This window comes from Lissotriton helveticus, chromosome 7 (assembly GCF_964261635.1).
Source record: "Lissotriton helveticus chromosome 7, aLisHel1.1, whole genome shotgun sequence".
NCBI classification, from domain to species: Eukaryota; Metazoa; Chordata; class Amphibia; order Caudata; family Salamandridae; genus Lissotriton; species Lissotriton helveticus.
The window spans coordinates 1,409,190,350-1,409,213,842 of record NC_136068.1 but is presented as its reverse complement, the minus strand read 5'-3'; the positions used below and the strand labels follow the sequence as shown (position 1 = coordinate 1,409,213,842).

The following is a 23,493-nucleotide window of genomic DNA, read 5'->3' as shown; positions in this document are numbered from 1 at the left end:
GAGAAAGCAGAGGACCTGCTGACAAGCCGATCGACCAAAGAGAAGCTCCAAGGAAAAGACTAACAGCCTGATTCATGTAGCTAAAAGCGCTCGCAAAAGGGCCAGATTCTGAGAATCTGGCCCTTTGCGAGTGCGATTTTTGCATTTGGTATTCATCATCCCAAATGCAAAAATCGCTATTTAAGAATTCGCATATTTGCGAGGAATGGCATTTAAGGAATCTCTAATAGAGATTCCTCAAATGCTATTCATGACACAATAAAAAATTGCGATTTTGCACTTTTGGGCCGCTATTTACCGAGAGGTCAGACCTCTCGGTAAATAGCAAAAACTCAGAAAAATGCTTTTAAAAGCATTTTTCTAAGTTGCATGTTGCACACACACATGTCCTTTGGACATGTGTGTGCGCAACACCTGTTCAAATGTGCATTTTAGGGGTGCTACAGGGTGTCCTTTGGACACCCCTGGCACCCTTAAAATCGCTATCTGATTTGCGAGTAGCAAATTGCTACTCGCAAATGAGGGATACTCCCCATTCATTCCTATGGGCCTTTTGGCCCATAGGAATGAATGGGGAGTTATTCCTTTTTTTGCGAGTAGCAAATTTCTACTCGCAAATAGAGAACATGTAGGAATCGCTATTTATTTAGCAATTCCTACATGAATGCCGTTTTGCGTGTCCTCAATAGCGAGTCGCTATGATTCGCTATTAGGGCCACGCAAAACGGCCCGTACATGAATCAGGCTGTAAGTCCGAAGTTACCTTTTTGACTGGGACCTGGCACTCAGCCTATCCGACCTGCGCTCCATTGTGTTTGGCCTAAAACTTTGACTTTATCCCAGTCCAGTGTGACCAGATAGCCACGAGTGGCACTTTAAGCTTTTTGGTGCTAAAATGCAAATTATTTAATTTAATCTTTGAAAATTCATATCGCCGGTTCTTTATATTGGATGTTTGTTGTTCTGGTGTAGCTTTAAAGTAAAAATGATTCTCTAGTTTTATAAATTTGTGTTGGATTTTTATTGTGTTGTATCTTTTACTTACTTACTGTTTTGGTGGTATTAAATGCTTTACACATACCTGTCTCCTAATTAAGCCTGATGGCTCGTTTGCTAAGCTATCAAGGGTTAAACAAGGATTCATTTACTTAGACTTGACTGGACGTATTAGTGATTGTGGTATTATTACTAGCTTACTAGCTGAGGGTGAATACCCCCTCCTACTAATAATCCACTTTACTAGAGTGATGCAGTCAGGACCAGTGCTGAAAGCTTTATTTCACATTTGTTGCTGCCCATTATCCATTGGGAATTGCCTCAATATGCTTGCTTGCTGTCAGTTTTAACAATAAACACAAGTGTTAAATTTACTGAAGGTAATGTCTGCTGTAGCAGGTAATAATACTTGAATATTTGGATTATTATTAACTATCGTAGGCAGCAGCATGCTTTCATTTTGGAGCGTATGTATTTTTTTAGGGTCTGGTTGAGCAGCAGATCTGAAGTTGAGTGTTTTCCTTTGTTTTGTTGCACAAGAAGGCTTGTTCTAGATTGTTCCACCGAGCTGCAACAGGCAAAGAGAGTGAGTTAGGTCACAAAACATTTTGCCTGGAGCTGTTACATGTCCTTAGTTGTAAGTTAAGGCAGTACTTGGTGCAAATACCTTTAACCCCTGTGTTGGACTTGGCCCTTTTTGTAGGGTTATCCCCAAACATTTTGCTTCCTCCTCCTATTTTTTCCTGACCTGTTGGTGTTGGTTGTAGGACTCTGAGCACTTTACCACTGCTCATCAGTGCTAAAGTGCATATGCTCTCTCTGTAAATTGTGAACATGATTGGCTATGCATGATTGACATATTTGACTTACTGATCAGTCCCTGGTAAAGCTCACTAAATGTGCCAGGGCTGGTAAATCAAATGCTACCAGTGGGCCTGCAGCACTGATTGTGCAATCCACATGAGTAGCTTTGAAAAAGTAACTCTCACCTGCCACTGTAGTGCCATGTCGACTTGGCAAGTGCACCCACTTGCCAGGCCATAACCTTCTCTTTGCTTACATGTTAGTCCCCCCTAAGGTAGCCCCACGGTACCCTTCTGGGCAGTGTGTAGCATATGTGAAAGGTAGGACAGGTCCTGATGTGTGTGGTATGTCCTCATAGTAAATTACTGCCAATTTATTTTTTCACTATTGCAGGGCTACCTGTTCCAACAGGACAGAATGAGGAGTTTGTTTATAACATCTTATAAACATAACTGCCCCTGGGAACAATGTAGGAAAATAAAGTTTAGTATGCCTGAACTCAGAATGTTAAAATGCATCTTATAGTGAGGGTGATTTATACATTTTGTGTTTGAAAATACCACTTTTAGAAAGTAGGTATTTTCTTGTTTAACCATTCTGTTTGCCTCTGCCTGTTTGTAGATTGACTGTCTGGTTTTGGAGTGACAGGGGCTGGGGAGGTCCATTTTCTCAGACAGCCACTGGGGGGGGGCGGGAGGGGGTTTGATGTGTGTCCTGCCTTTCCTGAATGAGTCAGGGCTGGAATGAATAGACCTGGGCTGCATTTAGAGTAGGGGGAGGAGCTCTCACTAGCACCTGAATAGGCCTGGTCTGCATGTAGAGTGGTAGGCAGAGAATTCCCTCTGGTTAGCCTAGACTGCTCGTGCCAAGCTACCTAGAGGGTGAGCAGGGGTTATCTCAAGGGTTATCTCCTTACCCTGACTAGAAGCAAGGGTCCCTATTTGGACAGTGGTACCTACCTCTGCCAACTAGAGACCCCCAGTTCTAACAAATACTATTCAAAATGTTGAGATCTTATGGCGTAAAAACTAGCGGTCTACGTGTTTCGAACTCCTACTTGGTAGGGAGTTCTCATCAGGACCTCAAAGCTCTTACTGAAGAAGAGCCCTTTATAAATAAATGAACCCGTCGTTCAGGACGTATTGGATGACAAATGCATTGCGGACTGAGACGGGGCTCACAACCACCCGAGGAAGGTCCAACTCGGAGCTGGTGCCTACAATCCAAGAGAGGAGACACCAATAAAAAGTCTCCTCACATACTTTCAATCTTTAGACGCCCCAAAAACGCGTGGGCTTGATTTTTTCACGGCGGGTTCATTTATTTATAAAGGGCTCTTCTTCAGTAAGAGCTTTGAGGTCCTGATGAGAACTCCCTACCAAGTAGGAGTTCAAAACGCGGAGACCGCTAGTTTTTACGCCATAAGATCTCAAAATTTTGAATAGTATTTAAACAAGAAGCAGCAGAAACACATATTGTCTATGGTCCTGTGTATCTGTGTCATTAAATTAGTCAGTTTGTGGTGTTTTCACTGTGTTAGTGTGAGTGTTGGTACAAATACTATACGCATTGCCTCTGGTTAGCCTAGACTGCTCGTGCCAAGCTACCTAGAGGGTGAGCAGGGGTTATCTCAGAGGGTTATCTCCTTGCCCTGACTAGAAGCAAGGGTCCCTATTTGGACAGTGGTACCTACCTCTGCCAACTAGAGACCCCCAGTTCTAACAAATACTATTGAAAATTTTTAGATCTTATGGCGTAAAAACTAGCAGGCTACGCGTTTCGAACTCCTACTTGGTAGGGAGTTCTCATCAGGACCTCAAAGCTCTTACTGAAGAAGAGCCCTTTATAAATAAATGAACCCGTCGTTCAGGGCGTATTGGATGACAAATGCATTGCGGACTGAGACGCGGCTCACAACCACCCGAGGAAGGGGCAACTCGGAGCTGGTGCCTACAATCCGAGAGAGGAGACACCAATAAAAAGTCTCCTCACATACTTTCAATCTTTAGACGCCCCAACAACGCGTGGGCTTGATTGATTCACGACGGGTTCATTTATTTATAAAGGGCTCTTCTTCAGTAAGAGCTTTGAGGTCCTGATGAGAACTCCCTACCAAGTAGGAGTTCAAAACGCGGAGACCGCTAGTTTTTACGCCATAAGATCTCAAATTTTTTAATAGTATTTAAACAAGAAGCAGCAGAAAAACATATTGTCTATGGTCCTGTGTATATGTGTCATTAAATTCCCATTGTAAATAGATTCTGTTCTAGGGTGTGAGAGCATATGTGTGAATGGGGTATGTAGTGACTGATCATGAATGATGAATGATTTGGAATATGTACAGTTTTATTTTCTATTGTATTGTATAAAGTGTTTGTTGATTGTAGGTATTTGAAAAAATGTTGAAATGATGTAAATTTCCTAAAAAATGTACTTTAAGTGAAATAAAAATATTGATTTATTCAGATTGATTAGAGAATCTTGGACCCATATTTGGTTTAATTCCAATATGTTGTGACAATTAAGAAGGAAGTGAAGTTAACAGTATTGGCGATTGTTGTGATTAGAATCTGTGCATTTTGATTATTTTGCCTTTTGTAGTAGTGGTCCGTGTTGTGTTTTTGTGTTGATGAGTTATTATGCTGAAGTTTTGCAATATAATTGTTGTGTTGTGTTGTATTCTCTTTGGACTGTTTTGTCATATTATACCATTATGTTTTTGTTTGTGTTTTTATTTGTTATGTTACATTGTCACTAAATGCTGCTTCATTCCCAGCCTAAAGCTCCACATTTCTTTAAAGTTCTAGTAATGAACAACTCTTTACTACTGTCTAAGGTGCTGCTTGAAGTCTTAATCTATTCAAAGCACCAGTCAGGTCGCAAATGTGGCGCTGGTAATCTCTTAAATTAACACCTCCATTGGTCACTTTATGTGATCAGGCTCAATATCTGAAAGGTGAGATCGAAATGCTAGGCCTTGGTCAGGCACAGTTGGTTAGAAACAGCAGGAATTTGCACATACTGAGGAACAGGAAAGCAGGATAATCGAGGTTTTCTACATGCTTCAAGGAGCTGTGTGCAACCTGCTGGTCACAGGATTGAATTCCTCCAGGACTGAGTGGTCCTTTCATACTTTGAGGTCAAGAAAATGTGCATGTTAGAGAGGGCTTACAGCAGTGATAAATTTGTAAAAGAAAATTAAGTATCGGGGCTCTTGTCAGGAGGCAGCCTGCACCCGTCCATTTCTCATGTTAGCGCTGTCTAAAATTGAATCAACTACCGACCATGAAAGTAGGGAGAGGATGTGATGTAATGGCCAGAGCTGCTGACTTCGGAGCTGGGGAACGTGTTTCGAGTCTCGGCGACAGCTTCACATCCTGTGATTCTGGGCAAATCACTTATTCTCATCAGGCCTACAATAAACTGGTGCTCATGAAAAGCGCCGGTTGTTGATGATTAAGTGCTGGTGCTGAGCAATAGAAACCACTGTCTCAAATTAAGCACTGGCTGTCGGTAATGCATATTCTCCGAATATGTCACGGTAAGCTTCACATAGAAGGCTGCTGTTTAAATTATCTTTGGTAGCCGCACAAAAGAATGTTAATTATTAGTGTTGTAAGTAGTAATACAAATAGCAATCAAATCATGATACTCTTGATATTATCATTCTTATTAATAATGTGGTTATTACTAATAATATCAACAGTCATTAGCATTGCTATAACATTAGGATTATGGTTACTGTTCTTAATAATATTCAATACTCCTAATAATGCTCATGGTAAGAAGAAAAGAATGACTCGTCCCTCCTCGTTTGGTGCGCAGCAGAGACAGGCCCGTCTTTCCTCTGGGTTTCGCACTTGCTTGAACGCTTGTGCAGCTCTCTGTGCTTCAGATCCATCGCTCCATGGCCAGAGGAAGTATTTCGCCCGGTCAGTGCCACTGAAAGGCCACTGGCGCTGGCCCAGAGCCTGTGTTCTCGAGACAGACTCTGCCCCAACCCGTCTCTTCAGAGACCTGCAGTATTTCCTCGTAGTTCGGGCTTCGTCTGCTGGTGTGAAGTGCGTTCGGTGATTGTCCCTCTCAGTAGATGGAGGATAAATCGCAATAAATCCGTACGAATTGTGCGCATCCGCGGAGCAGCACTGGCGGCCGCTTAGCTTCATTTCCACGCTGCAGCTGCGCCGCTGGCTCGCGCCGAGTTTATCAGCGCCGCGCGCAGCTCCTGAATGGCCTCATGTGGCGGTGCCCGCGATAAGGAAAACATCATCTGACAAACATGTAAATTATTTAGGAAAAGGCAGCCGATGCCAGCGTGTACTCCACTGAGAAGCTGCCATTAATAATGCAGTTCGTTATTTTAAGGGACGTGCATTGAAATCCAGCCTTGTGTGATTCAGGGTTCACTGTGACAAACGTCATGGAATGGGATGTCATGGAGGGAGCTCTGTGCCAGTACAACGCTGACGCGCGCCACCCTCGCCTCTGGGATCCTGGGGACGGAGCAGCTGCTGGCTGGCGTGTTCAAGCTGGATTCCCAAGACCTATGGGGTGTGCTGAGCAGTGGGCCCTGCCCACTGTAGTGTCAGGGAGCACAGTAGAGGAGGCGCTTCCTGGGTGCTGTGTTTGCATGCAGTGTGCTGTGAAGGTCGACAACATGCAGGGTCGCCAGGGGTGAGGTCTGCTAGCCCTGGCTTCCCCTTTAAAACGTTGCAACCATTGCAACCTGTGCGTTGAATGGAAATAGCGAAGTGATGCAACTCAGTGCCGGACAATGTCTGCCCATTTAAAGCACTGCTTGCGACGCATGGACAGCAGTTATGCATTTCCCTGAGCATTTCAAACAAGGCCTTTTAAATTATGCAGGAAATGGTCAGATTGAAAAGAGTGCCATTTTTTTCCTTCTCACAGTGAAAACGAATATTTGCCATGGAACGTCCAGCGTGATACACAGATCCATGTTATATTTGTGTTTTTTGTATCTAGCATGACAGAGCAAATGCGAAATCTTTTTTTCTTTAAACAGAGCAGATCTAAGCACACCTTGGGCCTCATTTAGGAAAAGTGACGCATCACTGCGTGAAAACAGCGATGCGTCACTTTTCACTGCGCATTCCTTGCGACACCAATGATGCGTCATATTTAATGTATGACGCATCATGTCGCAAGGAGTTACAGATACGTCAGTATTTCTGACGTATCTGTAATCGCAAAAGTGACGCATTGCTGGAGTGTGTCACAAAAGTGACGCAACTCCAGCAATGCGCCCTTTCACATGGGGCAAGCCCCATGTGAAAGGGCCTGCGTCAGTCTTACGCCTGCTGTGAGGCAGGCACAAGATTTTGACGCAACAGCGTCCTAAAAGTGACGCAGTGAAATCTCATAGATTTCAATGCGTCACTTCTACGACCCTTCCTTGCGTCAATACGCCCCCCTTGCATACATTATACCTGGCGCAGGTATAATGTGGCGCAGGGGTTTACAAAGTGACGCATCTACCTAGATGCGTCACATTGTAAATATGGTGCAACAAGGCACATTATTTACGCTGCTGGTGCGTCACAAAAAGTGACGCACCGGCGGCGTAAAAGTGATGCATGGGCTCATAAATGAGGCCCCTTGAGTATAAACTGTCGGACATTTTTCAATAATCAAGTACGTTTTGGTGGAAAAGTAGTGCTGCTGTGTAGAGTACAGTAAGCACGTCAATTCTATTCCTCTTTACTGTGACCAGAAATATGTCCATGATTTTAGATAGCCTCATTTCCCTAATCTGGGGACATTTGTATGTTGTACAACACTGATTCAACTGCACTCCGGCAAAGTCAGCCATGGATACACCAGTCCTACTCAGTATTCTCAAAGAACATATTATTTCACATTTCTTGTTATGCACATAACTGATTTGGTAGTCATAAGTGACATCTCTCCGCACATTGAAATCCATATGAAATGCCTATCAGAATACTTCTTTAGCAATCTGAAAGAAATGTTTCTTACTTGGGAAACCTGACCCAGATTATGTTTAATGGTCCTGTGTAAACTGTGATTATGATTGGTTATGGATGCTTGGCATATTTGATTTACTGCTAGGTCCTTAGTAAAGTGCACTGAGTGTGCCAATAAATCAAACGCTACTAGTGAGTTTCTTAGAACAATCAACAATGTCTCAACAGGTTACATTTGAATAGGCAGTTTTATAAAAAAAAAATGCGAATTGGAAAAGCAATGAAGCAGGGAGACAGACACGGATGTAATTAGAATATTTGTAGCAGTCTTTATTCGTATATTTCATACAGAACAATAGTTATGGCAGCACTATTATCAATACATGTGCGTGTAACCCAAAAAAAGGTCTTGCACATACGTGCTCGTGCAAGACGTGATCGGCGTAGTGACATATGAAGATGGGTGAAGAAACAGCAAAATAACCAGCGCATAAAAATTATGTCAAAAGAAAGATGGTTAAAAAAAACCTTTTTTAACAGGTTGCCAACAACTTAATACAATCTTTTTAAGCAACCATCAAGGTGCCAAACAATGCGCTGATCGGTCAACAGCATTTTGACCCTTAATAACTTTAGGTCATCATCCAGACTGGGTCACAATTCATTTTGAAGCGTGCTGATGTGAGCAGAGGTCTCAACCTGGGTGTTCAACAGGGGAGGTTTACCAATTGAATTGGACCTCCAGATGCCTGCTGAATCATCCACATTGGATCGTTCTTCTGAGGTCTCCATGTCGCGACCCAGCGCCTTACCTTGCTATTGTGACTATCGCGTCTCACCAAGGACGTGCTGCCTAACCTCACTACGTTACAGCGAAATACAATAGTTGCACCCAAGGTAAGTCACATGTTTGTCTCCAGTACCACAATTTCAGCACACACTGGTTACTGTCACCACCTTTCCCACATCAATAAGTTGCTACTTCATTCATCCTTGGCTACTCTTCTCCACCTCCATGAGAACATGCCTCCTTGCTCGTTACCGTGTTTCTCCTTGCATAGATCCATATTTTCATACCTTGCTATCTAAGTAAAATAAAAACCCGTCTTATCTAGCTAATAACACTTTGTCCACACCCGCAGTTTAAACAAAAATTAAAGCAAATACACTCTACATTGAAGTCTAAATACAAATTACATGTTAGACTTTAAACGTGAGCTCATACTGAAATAGTTCTCGAGGCCCAAAAATGTATGTCCGCTTAATTGTGCACATGTTTACAAATACATGCACATTTCTACACACATAGCAAATGCAACTTCTTAATACATAAACAAATTGCAAAGGTTATGAAAAGATCATTTCATAAACAACAACATGAACATAATTTCTTATTACATGTATAAATGCTTAAACATTAGTTTACACATATACTTTATTTCACCAGATTCATAATAAGACACATCTAAACGTTAACCTCCCAAAAAATGAATATGTAAATGTTACAAAGACCTTTATTAGTCACATTTCTATGCCCAAGGTATATAAGTCTCATTAGTTTTTGTGTGGCGTACTTTAAGTATACAATACCCCATCTTTTCTTACTAACATTAATCGCACACAATATATTTGAGTGCTGACTACACATGATTAGGATGCACTCTTACAGTATTTTAGGATTGGATAAAAATTACGCTGCTCTACTTACATACCAAGCAATTCATACTAACTATAAGTCAGCCATGTTAAACATCTCACAATATCTTGCAGAACACAAACCGTGTCCATTAAAAGGACCCTCTGACTAGAAACATTAAAATTGAGATGCAGGAGGGAAAGTGACCATGTACGTTTCTACATATTACCAGTGTTTCAGGATGTACCTTGCCAAGAGAACTGCACTGAAGTAGAACTGGACTACTAAAAATACATCTTTGTCTCACTGTTTGGTAGTGTTTAGTGAAATTAAGACTTATTCTGAGGGTGGTTCTGTGGGCTGCAAGGATCAGCAACTCATTTACTGGAATGTAAGGCTTAAACCAACTACATAAAAGGAAAGAGCTTAACAGGTGGCACTATGTCACAATACACAGACACCTTTCTAAAAGAAAACAGATGGCTTAGACAAATTTGCATTTTAAAAGCTGAGGTGCCCCAAAAGTAAGAAACGCACATGCTCCCCTTTCCCTTAGGAGACTGTGATTCTCAACATCATCTTTCATCAGGGCTTGCATGAAAGAAACATAAAAATGCATTTTCGTGGGCAAAATTAGCAATTCTCTGGACTGTGGAGATGGCCCAGAGCTGGTTCTGAACTAATTTTATAAGTTTAAAGTCTGGGCTCAATTCGAATTGTTGCTAAATATAACAGCTCTAAAAGGCCAAGCTACTGGCTTTGCCAATGCTCTTTTGATTAGAAACCACATACAAGCACATGTGTTGTGATGAATGTGGATGCATGGCTAGCAATCTTGCAATGAATTTTCTATTAAATAAAACCCATTCCAAGATGCTTCTGATGCATGGAACTCCCATTTTTATTACCCCATTCTAACATGGTGGGCGGCTGTATTCGAACAGTAAATTAAAAAGTGAGGAAACAAGCATCCCAGTTGCACTCTGCAGTTGCCAGGGCCTAAAAAAAGAAAACATTGAAAAATAATATTTAAAATGGATAGTGAAGTGGGGAGCAGGGTGAGGAATGGGGCGTGGAGCATCTTGGAAGGAAGTAAACAGGGAGAGCATGAGGGGAGGAAGCACAACAAAATGCATGTGAGAGAGAAAAGAAAAACATCCACTCACATGGAGGGCTAAGTACAAAGGGAAAACGTTCCCTCAAGTCCACAGTGGAAGGACACAGTATAGCCTGTCAGAACACTGTGAGTCCAAAATGCACCTAGGTGAGTGTTAGATCTGTCAGATTTAGCGTAATCCTCTCTCAAACATTTTGCTTTCCTCCTCCATTATTTGCTGATCTCATTTTTGCCCTAGGACTCCTCACACTTTACTAGTGCTAACCAGTGCTCACTCCTTAAAACATGGTAACATTGGCTTATCCCTAATTGGGATATTTAATTCACTTATAAGTCCCCAGTAAAGTGGCACCACATATACCCAGGGCCTATAAATTAAATGCTACTAGTGAGCCTGCAAAACGAACAACTGATGAATGGACTGCTGAACAATGTCAAACATTTCCCCCCAGTACAGAGATTGGGCCTAAATCTATTGTTTTTTTGCTCACCATGCTATTCCAGTTTAAACCCAGCCATATGCAAATCAGTCTTGACCCTGTTCCCAATTGGCGCAAACTGCCAGATCTGGTCCTCCCTGGACCAGAAACAAGCATCACAGGACCTGTTTCTGGGAATCACCCCTCATGAGACAGGCTAGCTTGACTCCAGTGGCATAGAGAGCACGGGACCACGTCTTTGCATACCTGTCCCACTTGGGGTGACAAATTCACAAAGAACAATTGATGGATGGAATGCTGAACTAAGCCAAACATTCACCCCTAGTGCGCCTGCAACACTGGTGTAGGGCACTTTACTAGAGACTTACAAGTAAATTAAATATGCCAATTGTGGATAACACAATGTTACCATATTTTGAGTACCGAGCATATTCACTTTAGCACTGGTTAGCAGTGGTAGAGTGCCCAGAATCCTAAAGCCAGCAAAAACGAGTCAGTAAGACAGGAGCTCAGAAGGCAAAAAGTCAAGGGAAATCACATCAAGGATGCCAGGCCTGACAGACAGGTCATGTCTGTGAAATCCCCCTCCATATCAATCATTTAGTAGTCTTCTGAGGAATGTCTGCTGAGTAGTGACGTCTGATATTTGCAGTGAGTCGAGCTGTGAGATGGAAAAGAAAATACAAAGGCTATGTTTCATACCCTTTACGTTGTGATAATAAACTTTGGCTACTAGAGAGACGAAGGAACCTTGAGACAAACCATGTTTGTAGTTTTATAAAGGATGTGGCAGAGATTTCCCGGTAAACAGCCATAACAACGCGGGCATTACCCCGCGCTGCTTTTACAACGCAAGTCGTTACAACGACTTGCGCTGGAGGGCGCTGTTGGATAGGGAATAGTTTAATTTTCTATTCCAACACCTTCCCTACTGTAACGTGGGCTGGAGTTGGAATAGAAAATTAAACTATTCCACTATCCAGCGCTTACAGCGCAAGTCGTTGTAACAACTTGCGTTGTAAAAACAGCGTTGTAATGGCACACAGGGTAAAAGCCCGCGTTGTAATGCCATACAACCGATTTCCCTGATGGTTGTGGTTTGAATGGAACAATTTGTGCGATTAGGGCTCAACGTCCTTCAATTCAAAGGTTGGTCCCAGCTGTGATTGAAGGATTCCATGGTCAACCTCATCCAAAGCCAACTTGATAAATGTCTCAGTGATCTAGATCTGAGTACTAAGATGTTGCTCCTGTTATTACTACTATGTTGATGTCGTCCCTAATGCAGTTTGACCAGAAGAAATAAAACACTTAAACAATCAGCCTGAGTGCGATTAGATCTTCCCGAGCTTTAAACAACAACATGTCAGCTTCACGGAGTTACAGAATTCATACTCACATCTCCGGAATGTCCCACTGTGCCTCAGTTTGAAGGGAGTATTCATCGCTAAATTCTCAGTATGAACATTTGCTATGCATAAGATGTTTTGCTCTATGCTGAGATCAAGATGACCTAGATGACTGCTTTGGGAATGTGAAAAGTTTCACCAAATGTTCAGGTCATAGTGTTGAAATACCCAAGGACCCACACTTGAAGGCCCGATACAAGGGCTGTTTTATTCATCTGGCAATGCATATGAAGTTGAGCAGATATTATAAAATATAAGTGTAGCGTCAGACATGGAACAGTATTAGCGCATCAGCCTTGGTGAGGTTTGTAAAATATCTTTTTAAATTTACAAAAATTAAATTACCTGAGCAGCGCTGATTATATTTTTTAGGCAAAAAGGGTGTGAATTTTGGCTGTGTCACCTGGGATGTTGGTCTGCCAAAATAAGGTACGCTTGCATTCTGGCCAGTGTCCATGATTAGTCTGTGTATAGAAGCAGGATGTTTATAGCTAAGCTCATCCCGTTCTTGTGTAGGCACGTTAGGAGCCCCTTTTTCGTTGAATACTTTCAGTGACATTAATGGCTGTGTTTATTCTATATTTTTTTTTATGTGAAATGTTTTTTTCCCAATCTTCAGACAGACCTGGCAAGCCAGTACATTAAAGCTGGCATGAAGAATGTTGGCACCGTGTTCCTGATGACTGATGCTCAGGTGTCCGATGAAAAGTTCCTTGTGTTGGTGAATGATCTACTGGCCTCTGGTACGTTCTAGATTCCCTACTTACTATTCTATATCCCGTGATATGTTGGTATACTCCCAGTCAGAGAGTGCCTTGTAAATGGGGCAAAGAACACGTCTTCCACCTGCAGCAACTACGAGGCATGCCTGTGTTTATTCAGTGCTTTATCATGAAGGAGGTTTGGTTGCTTTCCTCAACTGCCCTGTTGTCTTTGGGGCCTCCTTACAGTTGGGTAGAACTTCATCCTACTCGGTTCTTGGTTAGCTTCCATGCTTTAATTTAACAATTGTATTCAAAACACACCAAGCTCTATTTAGAAAAGATGGAACTGGCGTCTCAATGTCAATGTCATCCTACTTAGAAAGTGGGAATCAAAACAATTCAAACCAGCAGTTTAGCATCATGATCCCTTGACCATAACTACTTACTTCCTGTTGTGCAGGTCGTCACTGGCTACATTTTAGAAATTTTTATTAATGATGCTAAATGCGCTTGCCAAAGCATACTTGACAGAAGCCATAGTATGGGCCTATAGTCTGTGATTTGGTAAAGACTTTTAATGCTTTTACAGTTTCAATGCTGCAACGATCGAGACGTTTCTTGATAATAATTCAGAAGGTCACACTACTTCACACCCACCTCTAACAAAACCACTGCGAACCCTAAAATGTAAATAGAAAGAACTGCTTCCTGTTAAAGACCGGCAGGCCCAACAGCGAAGCCTTCTGTGGTCCTACCTTCTCAAATATCAGTCCAAACCAATTCTGAAACCTTAGATTCCAATCTGCTATCTTGAACATGTGTATAAAAGTGGAAAACAAACCATGTCACATTGTGTCAGTATCATGTTCTTTTTGACCAAGGCAGTGAAGACTTGTCAGAGTACTTGAAGAGCTGCTGTGCAACCAGCACTGGTGTCTGCCTCCCAGTCTCTCAGAGCTGGAAGGGCATCACCTGAAGTCAGCACTTTCTTCTGGAAGACTTGTGGATCAGGTTAATAATTCCAGAAACTTGCCTGCCTGCTGAGAGAGGGAGAAAGTGCCTGGCCTTAGAGGAGGCCATAAATACAACATATGTTCCCTAGGCAATCATTCAGAAGAAATTTGACATATTGGCAGAGATATACAATTCAGAGGACCCTGCTATCACAGCAAATTATATTGGAATTACTTAAATGTAATAATTAAATAAATCACATCAATAAAGTGACAAAAACCATTCAGTGGAAAGGTGGTGCGTGTGATGGCGCAGTGAAGATGAAAATAAGTGACAAAATTGTGCAAAAAGTATACAGTGCGCTGAAAACAAAATAGTCTTAACAAACATGACAACAATTTGCAAAGGAGAACCCTAAAGCGAAATAAATCAAACAGAAGTAGCAATCTGACGAAAGATAATGCAATGCCTTAAGTGTGTGAAACCATCAATGTCCTACATAGAACCTCCGCGTTGAGTGTCTGTCGGTCTGCTGTTGAGCTCAGAGCTCCCACTCCCCTACAGTGCCTCCTTGAGAAGCTGTGGCTGCTTGTCCTTTCTACCCGACAGTCTAGTGTGGAAAGGATTGTGCTTGTCCCACTGTGCAGAGCCATAGTGGGATGGACCCCGGGACACCAGTGACAAATGACCCCAATCATCATAGTTGGGGCAGAGAAGCTATGTCCACACTGTGGCCCTCGACAGTCAGACAACTTGTTTGAAAATGGCCTTAGAAGTTTATATAATAGCAACATGCTAAGGTGAACTTCCACAGCATGAGCATAAACGAGCTCTCAGCTTCTTTAAGCAAGAGGCTCTCATCAAACTCAGGAAAATATGTACATTCAGAAATCTCAATGGATGCTTCGTGGCACAGCTCTCTCTTATAAGGTGCAGTGTCTCAGTCTCCTCTTTTAGGTCAGGCGGGGTCCCCCAGAGGCATCGGTGGCCGCAGGGAAATCTGCAAGGCAGCCATCTGGGCTACTCCTCCTGACTCTGAAGAACACTAACCTTCGAAGGTTGTTCCATACTCAGTGGTTCGAATAAGTAGGCTATTTAACTGTACCTGTTTTAATTCTTGACAAATGCGCTCTGTTTGCATGCTGGAGGACGCTTATAGAAAAACGTGCCTAAGGAAGCTAAAATATTGTACCCCGTTCAGAATTGTTTGCATCAACACAAAGGAAAGAGGCTGCGCGGAGTAAAGTGAAGGGTTTGTGTTTTCTAACTGCAGCTGAATGCAGTATCCTTTGGAGACCTATATAATGCACATGCGAACAAATACATTTGCCAAACCGGAATGGTTCACGGCACTGTAAAGCATGTTGGGGGATGTAGAGCGCCTGAAATCTAATTAACACAGTAAATTAGAAACCCTGCAAGTAGCTGCTGCCTGCATTTTTCGTTATATGCTGCTTTTAGCATTGTTTATCCCTTTAGGCCCAGGTGTAACAGAACGGCACTTGAATTATACTCCTGCTGTTTAATGCACAGCATGTACATTTTATGTCAGAGTGGGGAGCAGAGTGTATAGAAATGCGAACATTTTGTTCTTCGGAGAAAATGAAATGCCAGGCGCGTACTTATGGCAAAAGAAAACTGCCTTATGGTACTAAAATCGATCAGATTCTAAAAAAATACAGGTTTGCTCGTTTTTATGACGTTGCAGTCTGGGACAACGTGCAAAGGTCCTCCATCGTACATAAAAGCGATCTCTCCAAGGCTACGATTACCGGATGGGTTCATGCACGGACATCTTTAGGATTTTGGGGGCCCTGGGCCAAACGTATTTTGGGGGCTTCTGTTTGAATAGTTTTTTAATTTATGATCAAATTTCAGCTCTTTCATGTCTTCTATGGATAGGTCCCGGATAGTGCGCAGGCACACTCATACAAACTCTAATGTGTTTACATCTAATATTCAGGGATAGTGACATGTATTTTAAATATTGTAACATCAAGGCAGCTCACTAATATTACTGCAAGTAATCTCTGTGACACCTCCCATTTCTCATATGCGAAGCCCTGTTTGTTTTGATCTAAAAGAAACTTTTTTTTAAGGATGTTGCATGAAACATGAACACAGCATTTCTCTGCAATATGTCTGTACTGGACCTCTCACACATCACATAGGTTAAAAATAAATTAAAGGAAAACAGTATTTAAAACAATCTGTTTAAGAAATGTGCAAGGTCATTAGGGCAAGACTCTGCAGAACAGAGCTGACTCTGGCAGCACCTCCTGAAAGGCTGGGGCCCTGGGCCAGAGCCCACTATGCCCATGCCTTAAAACACCTCTGGCTTTGTGTCATCAAGGACGTCATTTGTCAGCAAAGGCTTTTCTTTAAGAACTTAATGTATTTTGGGAGTGGTAGTCTTTGTGCAGTTCAACTGACCCAATACGATTAACACACCTAAGGACAGTCATTTTCAAAAGGAAAACCAGGACATGGATCATGGTGTCAATAGCAACATGAAATCACCTGGTAACTTTAACATAAGCACAGTGTACAAAAGCCATGGATACTCCAATTTGTAGTGACTATAGAGGGCGAGGATTCAACAGAATAAGGTAAAATGTTATTGAGTCCTAAAATTTAAACTGAAATAGTGCAGATACCTAAAAATGCTTTCATTTTCGTGTGACTTGCTTTGACCTCTGACTCTCACCGTGTAGCTGATACTCTTTAGGATTGGTCTATAAATATTTTCTCACTGAAGTCTACCTTTAATATTCCTATCAGCTATGTTGCTTTGGTATATCATTATAAAGGATTTAACCTAAGGTAAGTTACCCAGACTCTCAGGATATTAGCCACTGTGAAGGACAGAAGGTGCGTTTCACAGGGCATGTGCTTTGTCTGCTAGATTAGCACATCATGTTCCTGCTTGATTGCCTGTCCTCAGTAGAACACAGTGACTGGTCATAAGTGGAGCATAAACTAAGAGAGCCTTTATATTGTCAGCTCCCTCCAGTTGGAAGGCTGATTGGCTAGAGAGCCTGTTATGAAGCACTCTCAGAGTTGCCCCTTACCACCTGACCCTGTTGTAATCATAGGAGGGACATGGGCATTCAAGGATACCCCTCCACATGTGTATTGCCCACTAACCACCAGTCTATTACAGTTTGGGTTTTCTCAGTGACAGGAAAGTAAGTCCCATGTTTCACTTTTTTTTTCTTCAGAGTTTTTTATAGCGCAAACTAGACCCGATGGTATCAGAGCGCTTCACATGAGCTCCAGTTGTGTCACAGGCGGACATATTCATTTTGTTAGGCATAGAGAAATCAAATGATTTGCCCAGAATCACAGGATGTTGAGCATCTCTGCCCCCAGTTTTGAGGTTGTCTGCTCTAGCCATTAGGCCACATCCTCTCCCCTTATACTGGATTGCTATGGCACAGCAAAGACCAGTGCCAACGTTTCAGATGAGATTGAGCCCTAGGAACTGTTGTTGTTGCAAGGCCAATAATCTCTGAATTTTCAGCCATAGCCTCGCTTTTAACATTGTTGAATGAAGAACTGTTGAGGTTGTGAAGAAACCATGCCCTATACACTGAGAGATACATATTCCCCATCTAAGTCTCCAATCACACGTTTGGAGACGAGATTTCCGTACATGCAGGAGTAACCAAAAGTCCTGAAGAGCTTTGCACCCTGTGTGATGTTCTTGTATGCCTTAGGGAGAAACAAGGCACTGATTACTCAATCAACAAGGTTTGGAATCAATTTAGTACCTTCTTCGTGTCATTTTACAAAAACAAAGCCTGTCTGAATGCTCTTGAAGATCATTCCAAAACAAACACTTGCATTTAGGATTGGTAATGGTTTCCTCCTAACAGAGTTTGTAAACATTTTCCTGGACTGGAATGGATTAGCTTTTGGAAGTATGCATCATTGAGCTCCAGAAAAGCAAGATGTCACCTATTTGGATGTGAGAAATGAGACACTTAAGAAACCTCTTGCAAAAAGATCTGTAACTCATAAACAGATTGACATTCTCGTGTCTGCAATCACTAGTAGTCTGAACATTTTGATACCAAGCACAGTCTTAAATAACACCCTGTTAGAAATGGGGATTCTGGTTGACTAGGGTATGCACCTAAGCCAGGCAGAATCCACTACTCTAGTCAGGGCAAGGGAGTTACACACCTAAGATAACAACTGCTCACCCTCTTGGTAGCTTGGCAGAGCAGTCAGGTTTATCCCAGAGGCAATGTGCAAAGCGTTTGCGCAACACACACACACAAACACACACACACACACACACACAAACACACACACACACACACACACATGCACCAGTGACACACTAGGCGCACCACAAAAAGAAACTCCACACAGAGTTATATAAAAATACCCTTTATATTGTACATAAAACACTTTAGACCATATTCACATTAATCATTGTGCCACTAGGCACTTGTCATGATGGTACATTGTGATAAAGAAAGTGCTAGTGACGATATAATTACATGGTGTGTTGATAAAAAATTTAACTTGTACACCCAGGCGTCAGGGTTAAAACTAATTACGATACCATGCCCAGAGAATGCAACCTAGCATGGTTGCTTGTGATCATAGGGTTGACATGTTTCAGCCATAGTGCCCTCCGTAGTGGTGCTGGGGCATTCTTCAGGACCTAATGTAAGATGTGAGAAACAGTGACACCAGACCAAACTCAGGTTGGTGTTCGAAGGATGCAACGACTGGCGGAACGAACGCCAGTCGTGGTTAGCTGATGTTCAGCGGTGTTTTCGTCATTTGGGGGCAGCTAGTGGCAGCTCATCCGCGGTGCACTTGAGGAGGGTTCCAACAAACCTCTGCTCAGGTAGCAGCTGTACTCAATAGCACGTCCGGGGAGAGCTGACCCCTGGGTGTACCAGTAAAATTGTAGGTAGTTAGTTTTATCCTCATTAACACTTTCTTTCTCACACTCTCCCTCCACATCCATGGAAATGTGGTAATGAACACGAGGCTACTGGGCACGCCAGCCTCAGTGCACCTTTTACAAGTAATGGGACAATTCCGGGTATTCCCTCGAACCTAGGAATCGGGGGCCTCCATCGAGGTTAACCCGGTCCTGCCAATCTCCCTACCATGCCCCTCGGTATGTGCTAAACCAAGGGGGGAGGCAACCGCACTGGCCACCCATGATGGGAGCCCTCCACTCCCAAGAGGCTGGTTCCCCATGACATCGCTGTGCCGGCACACTTGGGGGTCAAATGGAGCTGCCCGTGACCTTGCGGTACAGCTGATGGCTGTAGGATGACTCCACCCCCAAGTTGCAACGGTCTCAGGGGCTCCTCCATCCTCAGTGTGGCTTTCTTTCTGTGCGGCAGTGCTGCACCGGGGTGGGCTCCGCTCTGGCTCTCTGGTTGCAATGGCAACCTGCCAGGTTGTGTGTTCAGGCTTCCTCTCCTGTTGCAGCCTTCCTGGTTGACACCGGCGAATGCTCCCTTCTTCCTCTCGTGAGCGTCGTGGTCAAGGTGGTACTAAGCAGAGCTACTTGCTGTGGCCATGATGCAACTTTGCCTTCTTGCCTCAGCAGAATCATCTGGTGCTGTGGCGCCTATGCACAAACATCCTGGGATCAAAACGGGAGCGCTCTCTCTCTCTTCCTCACCGCTGAGCTCCTGTTCACATTGGTCAGCCATGCGCTAACCTAACATGCAGCCAGCAGCCAGCCCTACTACGCTGAGGGAAAAGACAAAGTGGTGTCCCTCTGAGTTTCAAAGTGGCCAGAGTGAGAGTCTCACGGACGTGACCCTGGTAATTCAGGGTGACTCCTCTTGAGTCATTGAAAACCTCGTGTAAAAGAAGAGGGGGGGAAAGCTCACAAGCCCCTGGAGAGCACCTGGACACACACACAGGAACAGCAGGCAGGAAGGCCAGCACGAATAGCTTGCAGAGGGGAAGTCCCTCCGAAACAACAAGCAGATGGTTCAAATTGCGGTTTCTCCTGGCAGCACAGTAGTTCTGTCTGGTAGGTGCAGTCTGTAGAACCTGCAGCACCAGGTTACAAGCCCAGGCAGTATCTAAAATAATGAAGTCGCTGCCCCTGTACTTATAGTCCAAAAGTCTTTATTCTGGGGAAACTTCAAACGACGTTCAGAACACCCCCATTCAATCCCAAGCCCTGGCTCCAGACATGCTACAGGAGGGTGCAGACAGCATTGTGAAAGTCAGGCACAGCCCTATTCAGGTGCAAGTTCAACTCCTCCCACCACTCTAAATGCAGGCCAGTTCTATTCAGGTGCAGGGGAAACTCCTCTGGTGAGTTTAAATACAGCCAAGGTCTACTCAGCTCAGCACAGAGTCACCCAGGAAAGTCAACAAACACCTCAACCCCCCTTGTGACTGTCTAGAGTGAATACACATCCCCTCTCCTGTCAGTCTAAACCAGACAGTGAATACACAACCAGGCAGGGCACAAAGAGTCATAAGCAATATCAAGGAATTTCCAATGCAAACCAATGAGAGGGCAGCCTCACAGCAGTGAGAAACCAAATAGGCTTTTTGTAACTACCAGGACATGCCACACAGTTTGACACATGTCCTTCCTTTTACCTATACAACATCCTGCCCAAAGGGCTAGCTAGGGCCTACCTTATGGGTGACTTATATGTAGTAAAATGGGAGTTTTAGACATGGCAACCACTTTAAATGCCACGTCACTGCGGCAGTAAACTGTGTGCACAGGCCCCGTAGCGGCAGAGGCCTGAGACTGGGTAGAAAGGCTTCTTTGGTGGCTGGCGCGAGCAGTGCTGCAGGCCTACTCGTAGCATTTAATTTACAGGCCCTGGGTATATGGGATACCACTGTACAAGGGACTTACAGGTAAATTAAATATGCCAAACAGGTGTAAGCCATATTAACAAGTTTACAAGAGAGAGCATATGTACTTTAGCACCGATCACTAGTGGTAAAGTGCCCAGAGTCATAAAACCAACAAAAACAGGCCAGAAAAAATACATTAGGGAGGCAAAAAGTGCTTTGATGAGCCCCAGAAAGGGCCAGGTCCAACACACCCTCCTTGATCTTTTTTTACTTTTGAAATTGCTCTCTTTCTAAGATATTTTCCCCTAATTGAAGAGCCTCTCTTTGACTGGGCCCTGTTGTTTTGGCATTCGACTGAAACATGAAGGAGGCAATATATTTGACACTGACATATCCAGAGCTGACAACTTACGAAACCCATTGCTGGTAAATCTCATTTCACCTGGTAAACACTGGGATCAACCTCACACCAGCAAGTGCTGGCAGAATAAGGCTACCATTGATGTGAATTAACTGCCTGCAGCCGTGTGTCTGGATGGAATATGACTCGTTGCAATGCGAGTCATCACAACGCGTGCCATAACAATGCGGGATTTACAACGACCGCGTGGTTACCACGCAAAACCATTACTACGCAAGTCATTACATCGACTTGTAGTAGATGGCATGGTGACATTAGAAATGTATAATTTATTATTCCGACTCCAGCCTACGTAAAAGTAGGGAAGGTGTTGGAATAGTAAACAATACTATTTCTAATGTGTGCACGCCATCTACTGCCAGTCGATGTAATGACCTGCGTAGTGATGGCTTTGTGTAGTAACAACACGGTTGTTGTAACAACTGCCTTGTAATGGCAATGTGATACCCGCGTTGTAGTGGCTGTTTCCCATCTGGATGTATTGGTGAAGGGTGCCTCTGGCCATGCCTCACCTCCTGCTGTCCTGCTGTCTTGTAGTTTGTCGTTGCGTCTAATGTAGTTGAAGTTGTCATTTAGAAAGAAAAAATTTACAAGAAGATGTTGTTGGAAGGTTTGTGACACCGGATTGTTCAGCCCGGTGCCAAATAGTTTCAGGCTCAGGAAAGGAAGATGTGTAATAATTACCTTCTGACTTGCTTCCAGCCTTTGTGACTTCATCCATTGATGCAGTGGCGGCCCTTGATCGTTAAAGCTGACAGGTCGGAAAAGGCTTTCCATTCTCACATAGTCTCAAGACAGATCTTGAAAGTCTTTTAACAAAGTTGGAGCTGTGTACCCAGCATAAGACCCAGCACGAACAGAAATGTTCATTGCCGAATAGGATTGTTTTGTATTAGACTCCTATGCAGTCCTCTGAGTTGTGAGGCAAAGTGTCTATACAGAAGCAATTAAAGAATTTCCATCCATATTTCAGCCATACTTCCAAGTAACTGATTTACTTCTTCAACAGAAGGACATTTTCTCTCAAATCCTGCTAAATGGTAGTGTGTTGCAATAAAAAGAGGAAGTTCAAATTGATCCATTTCTTTCTAATCTTTGGACATCATATCACTGACAGCTTTGTGTAGTGGAAGCCGATCACGCATTCTAAACCAATGCCTTGGGTGTGTTGTCCTTTTTAGCAATGGGTCTACAGGGTCTTTTTGATCTCCTTCCATCTTCTGACTTTTTGCAGGTGGCATTCTCCTTGAAGGTTAGCTGCTACAACCTCATCCATCGTTCTGAATAGAGGGGAAATAGACTCTTCGAAAGCATTCAAAGAAGCAGGATCATTCTTTAGATTTATTTGAGCATTTTCTGTGCACCTTTATGCTGATTTCACTCACATAAGACATGAGATGACTGGTCTTTACAGAGGTTCTAATAAGGACTCATATGTCATTCTGTCGGTCTCAGCCGACATTGCAAAGCATTAGAGAAAATGAATAAGGGGCAAAGAGGGATACAATGTTTGCTCTGCTGGGCTGTCACTGGCCAGCGATCTGCCGCCATACTCCATTCCCTCTCCACTCTGTAGAAGGTTAGGGTATGTGGGGGACCACGGCGCTCCAAAATCCGTCCACTCGCACCTGGACAACATTGATTTAAATGACACCACATATCCCTAGAATTTTTTTAATTGAAATTACACTTTGAATTGAATTACAATTCCCATATCTGGCATCCTTTATTGAAATTGGTACCTGCAGAAACAGGAACAAAACAGGAAGTAACGAAGAAGGACCAAGGAATTATGGAAAAAGCAAAGGAGAAAGACTGAGGTCCGTTGTAAGGTCAGAAAATCTCTCTGCTAAATTAAGAAGTTGCTGGTAAGGGTACCCGTTTCGAGGTAGCAAGTTAACAAGGATGATATTCTATGTTAAAGGCCCAGGGTTTAAAAATAGGTATATGGACTTTGAGCTGTTTAATTTGATAGCACTATCTTTCACGTAACTACAGAGCATAATTCAAACTACAGAGCATAATTCACAAAGAACCGCTGGCTTGCTGAAACTTGCTTATGTCAGATGTTTTTCATCGACATGCTAACTGGCATTGCAAATGTTCAGTGTGTCCACCACTCTCAGTTCTCTATAAGACACTTATTTAGGATATTTTTACTTTAAATATTGGGTACTATTTCCCATGTTCCTTATGGTTTAATATATCATGGTTTGCTTTTTGTCTGGCTTTTGTATGGCAAACTATG

The 23,493-nt window shown here is 43.1% G+C and overlaps 1 protein-coding gene across 1 annotated transcript in view; it reads left to right on the top strand.

Moving 5' to 3' along the window:
- Positions 1-23,493, top strand: part of DNAH9 (dynein axonemal heavy chain 9) — a 1,695,107-nt gene that overhangs the window by 1,005,103 nt on the left and 666,511 nt on the right. The window contains exon 45 of the mRNA XM_078654721.1: positions 12,970-13,093. Within this exon, the coding sequence (XP_078510847.1) occupies positions 12,970-13,093 (124 nt within the window). The remainder of the gene's footprint in view (positions 1-12,969; positions 13,094-23,493) is intronic.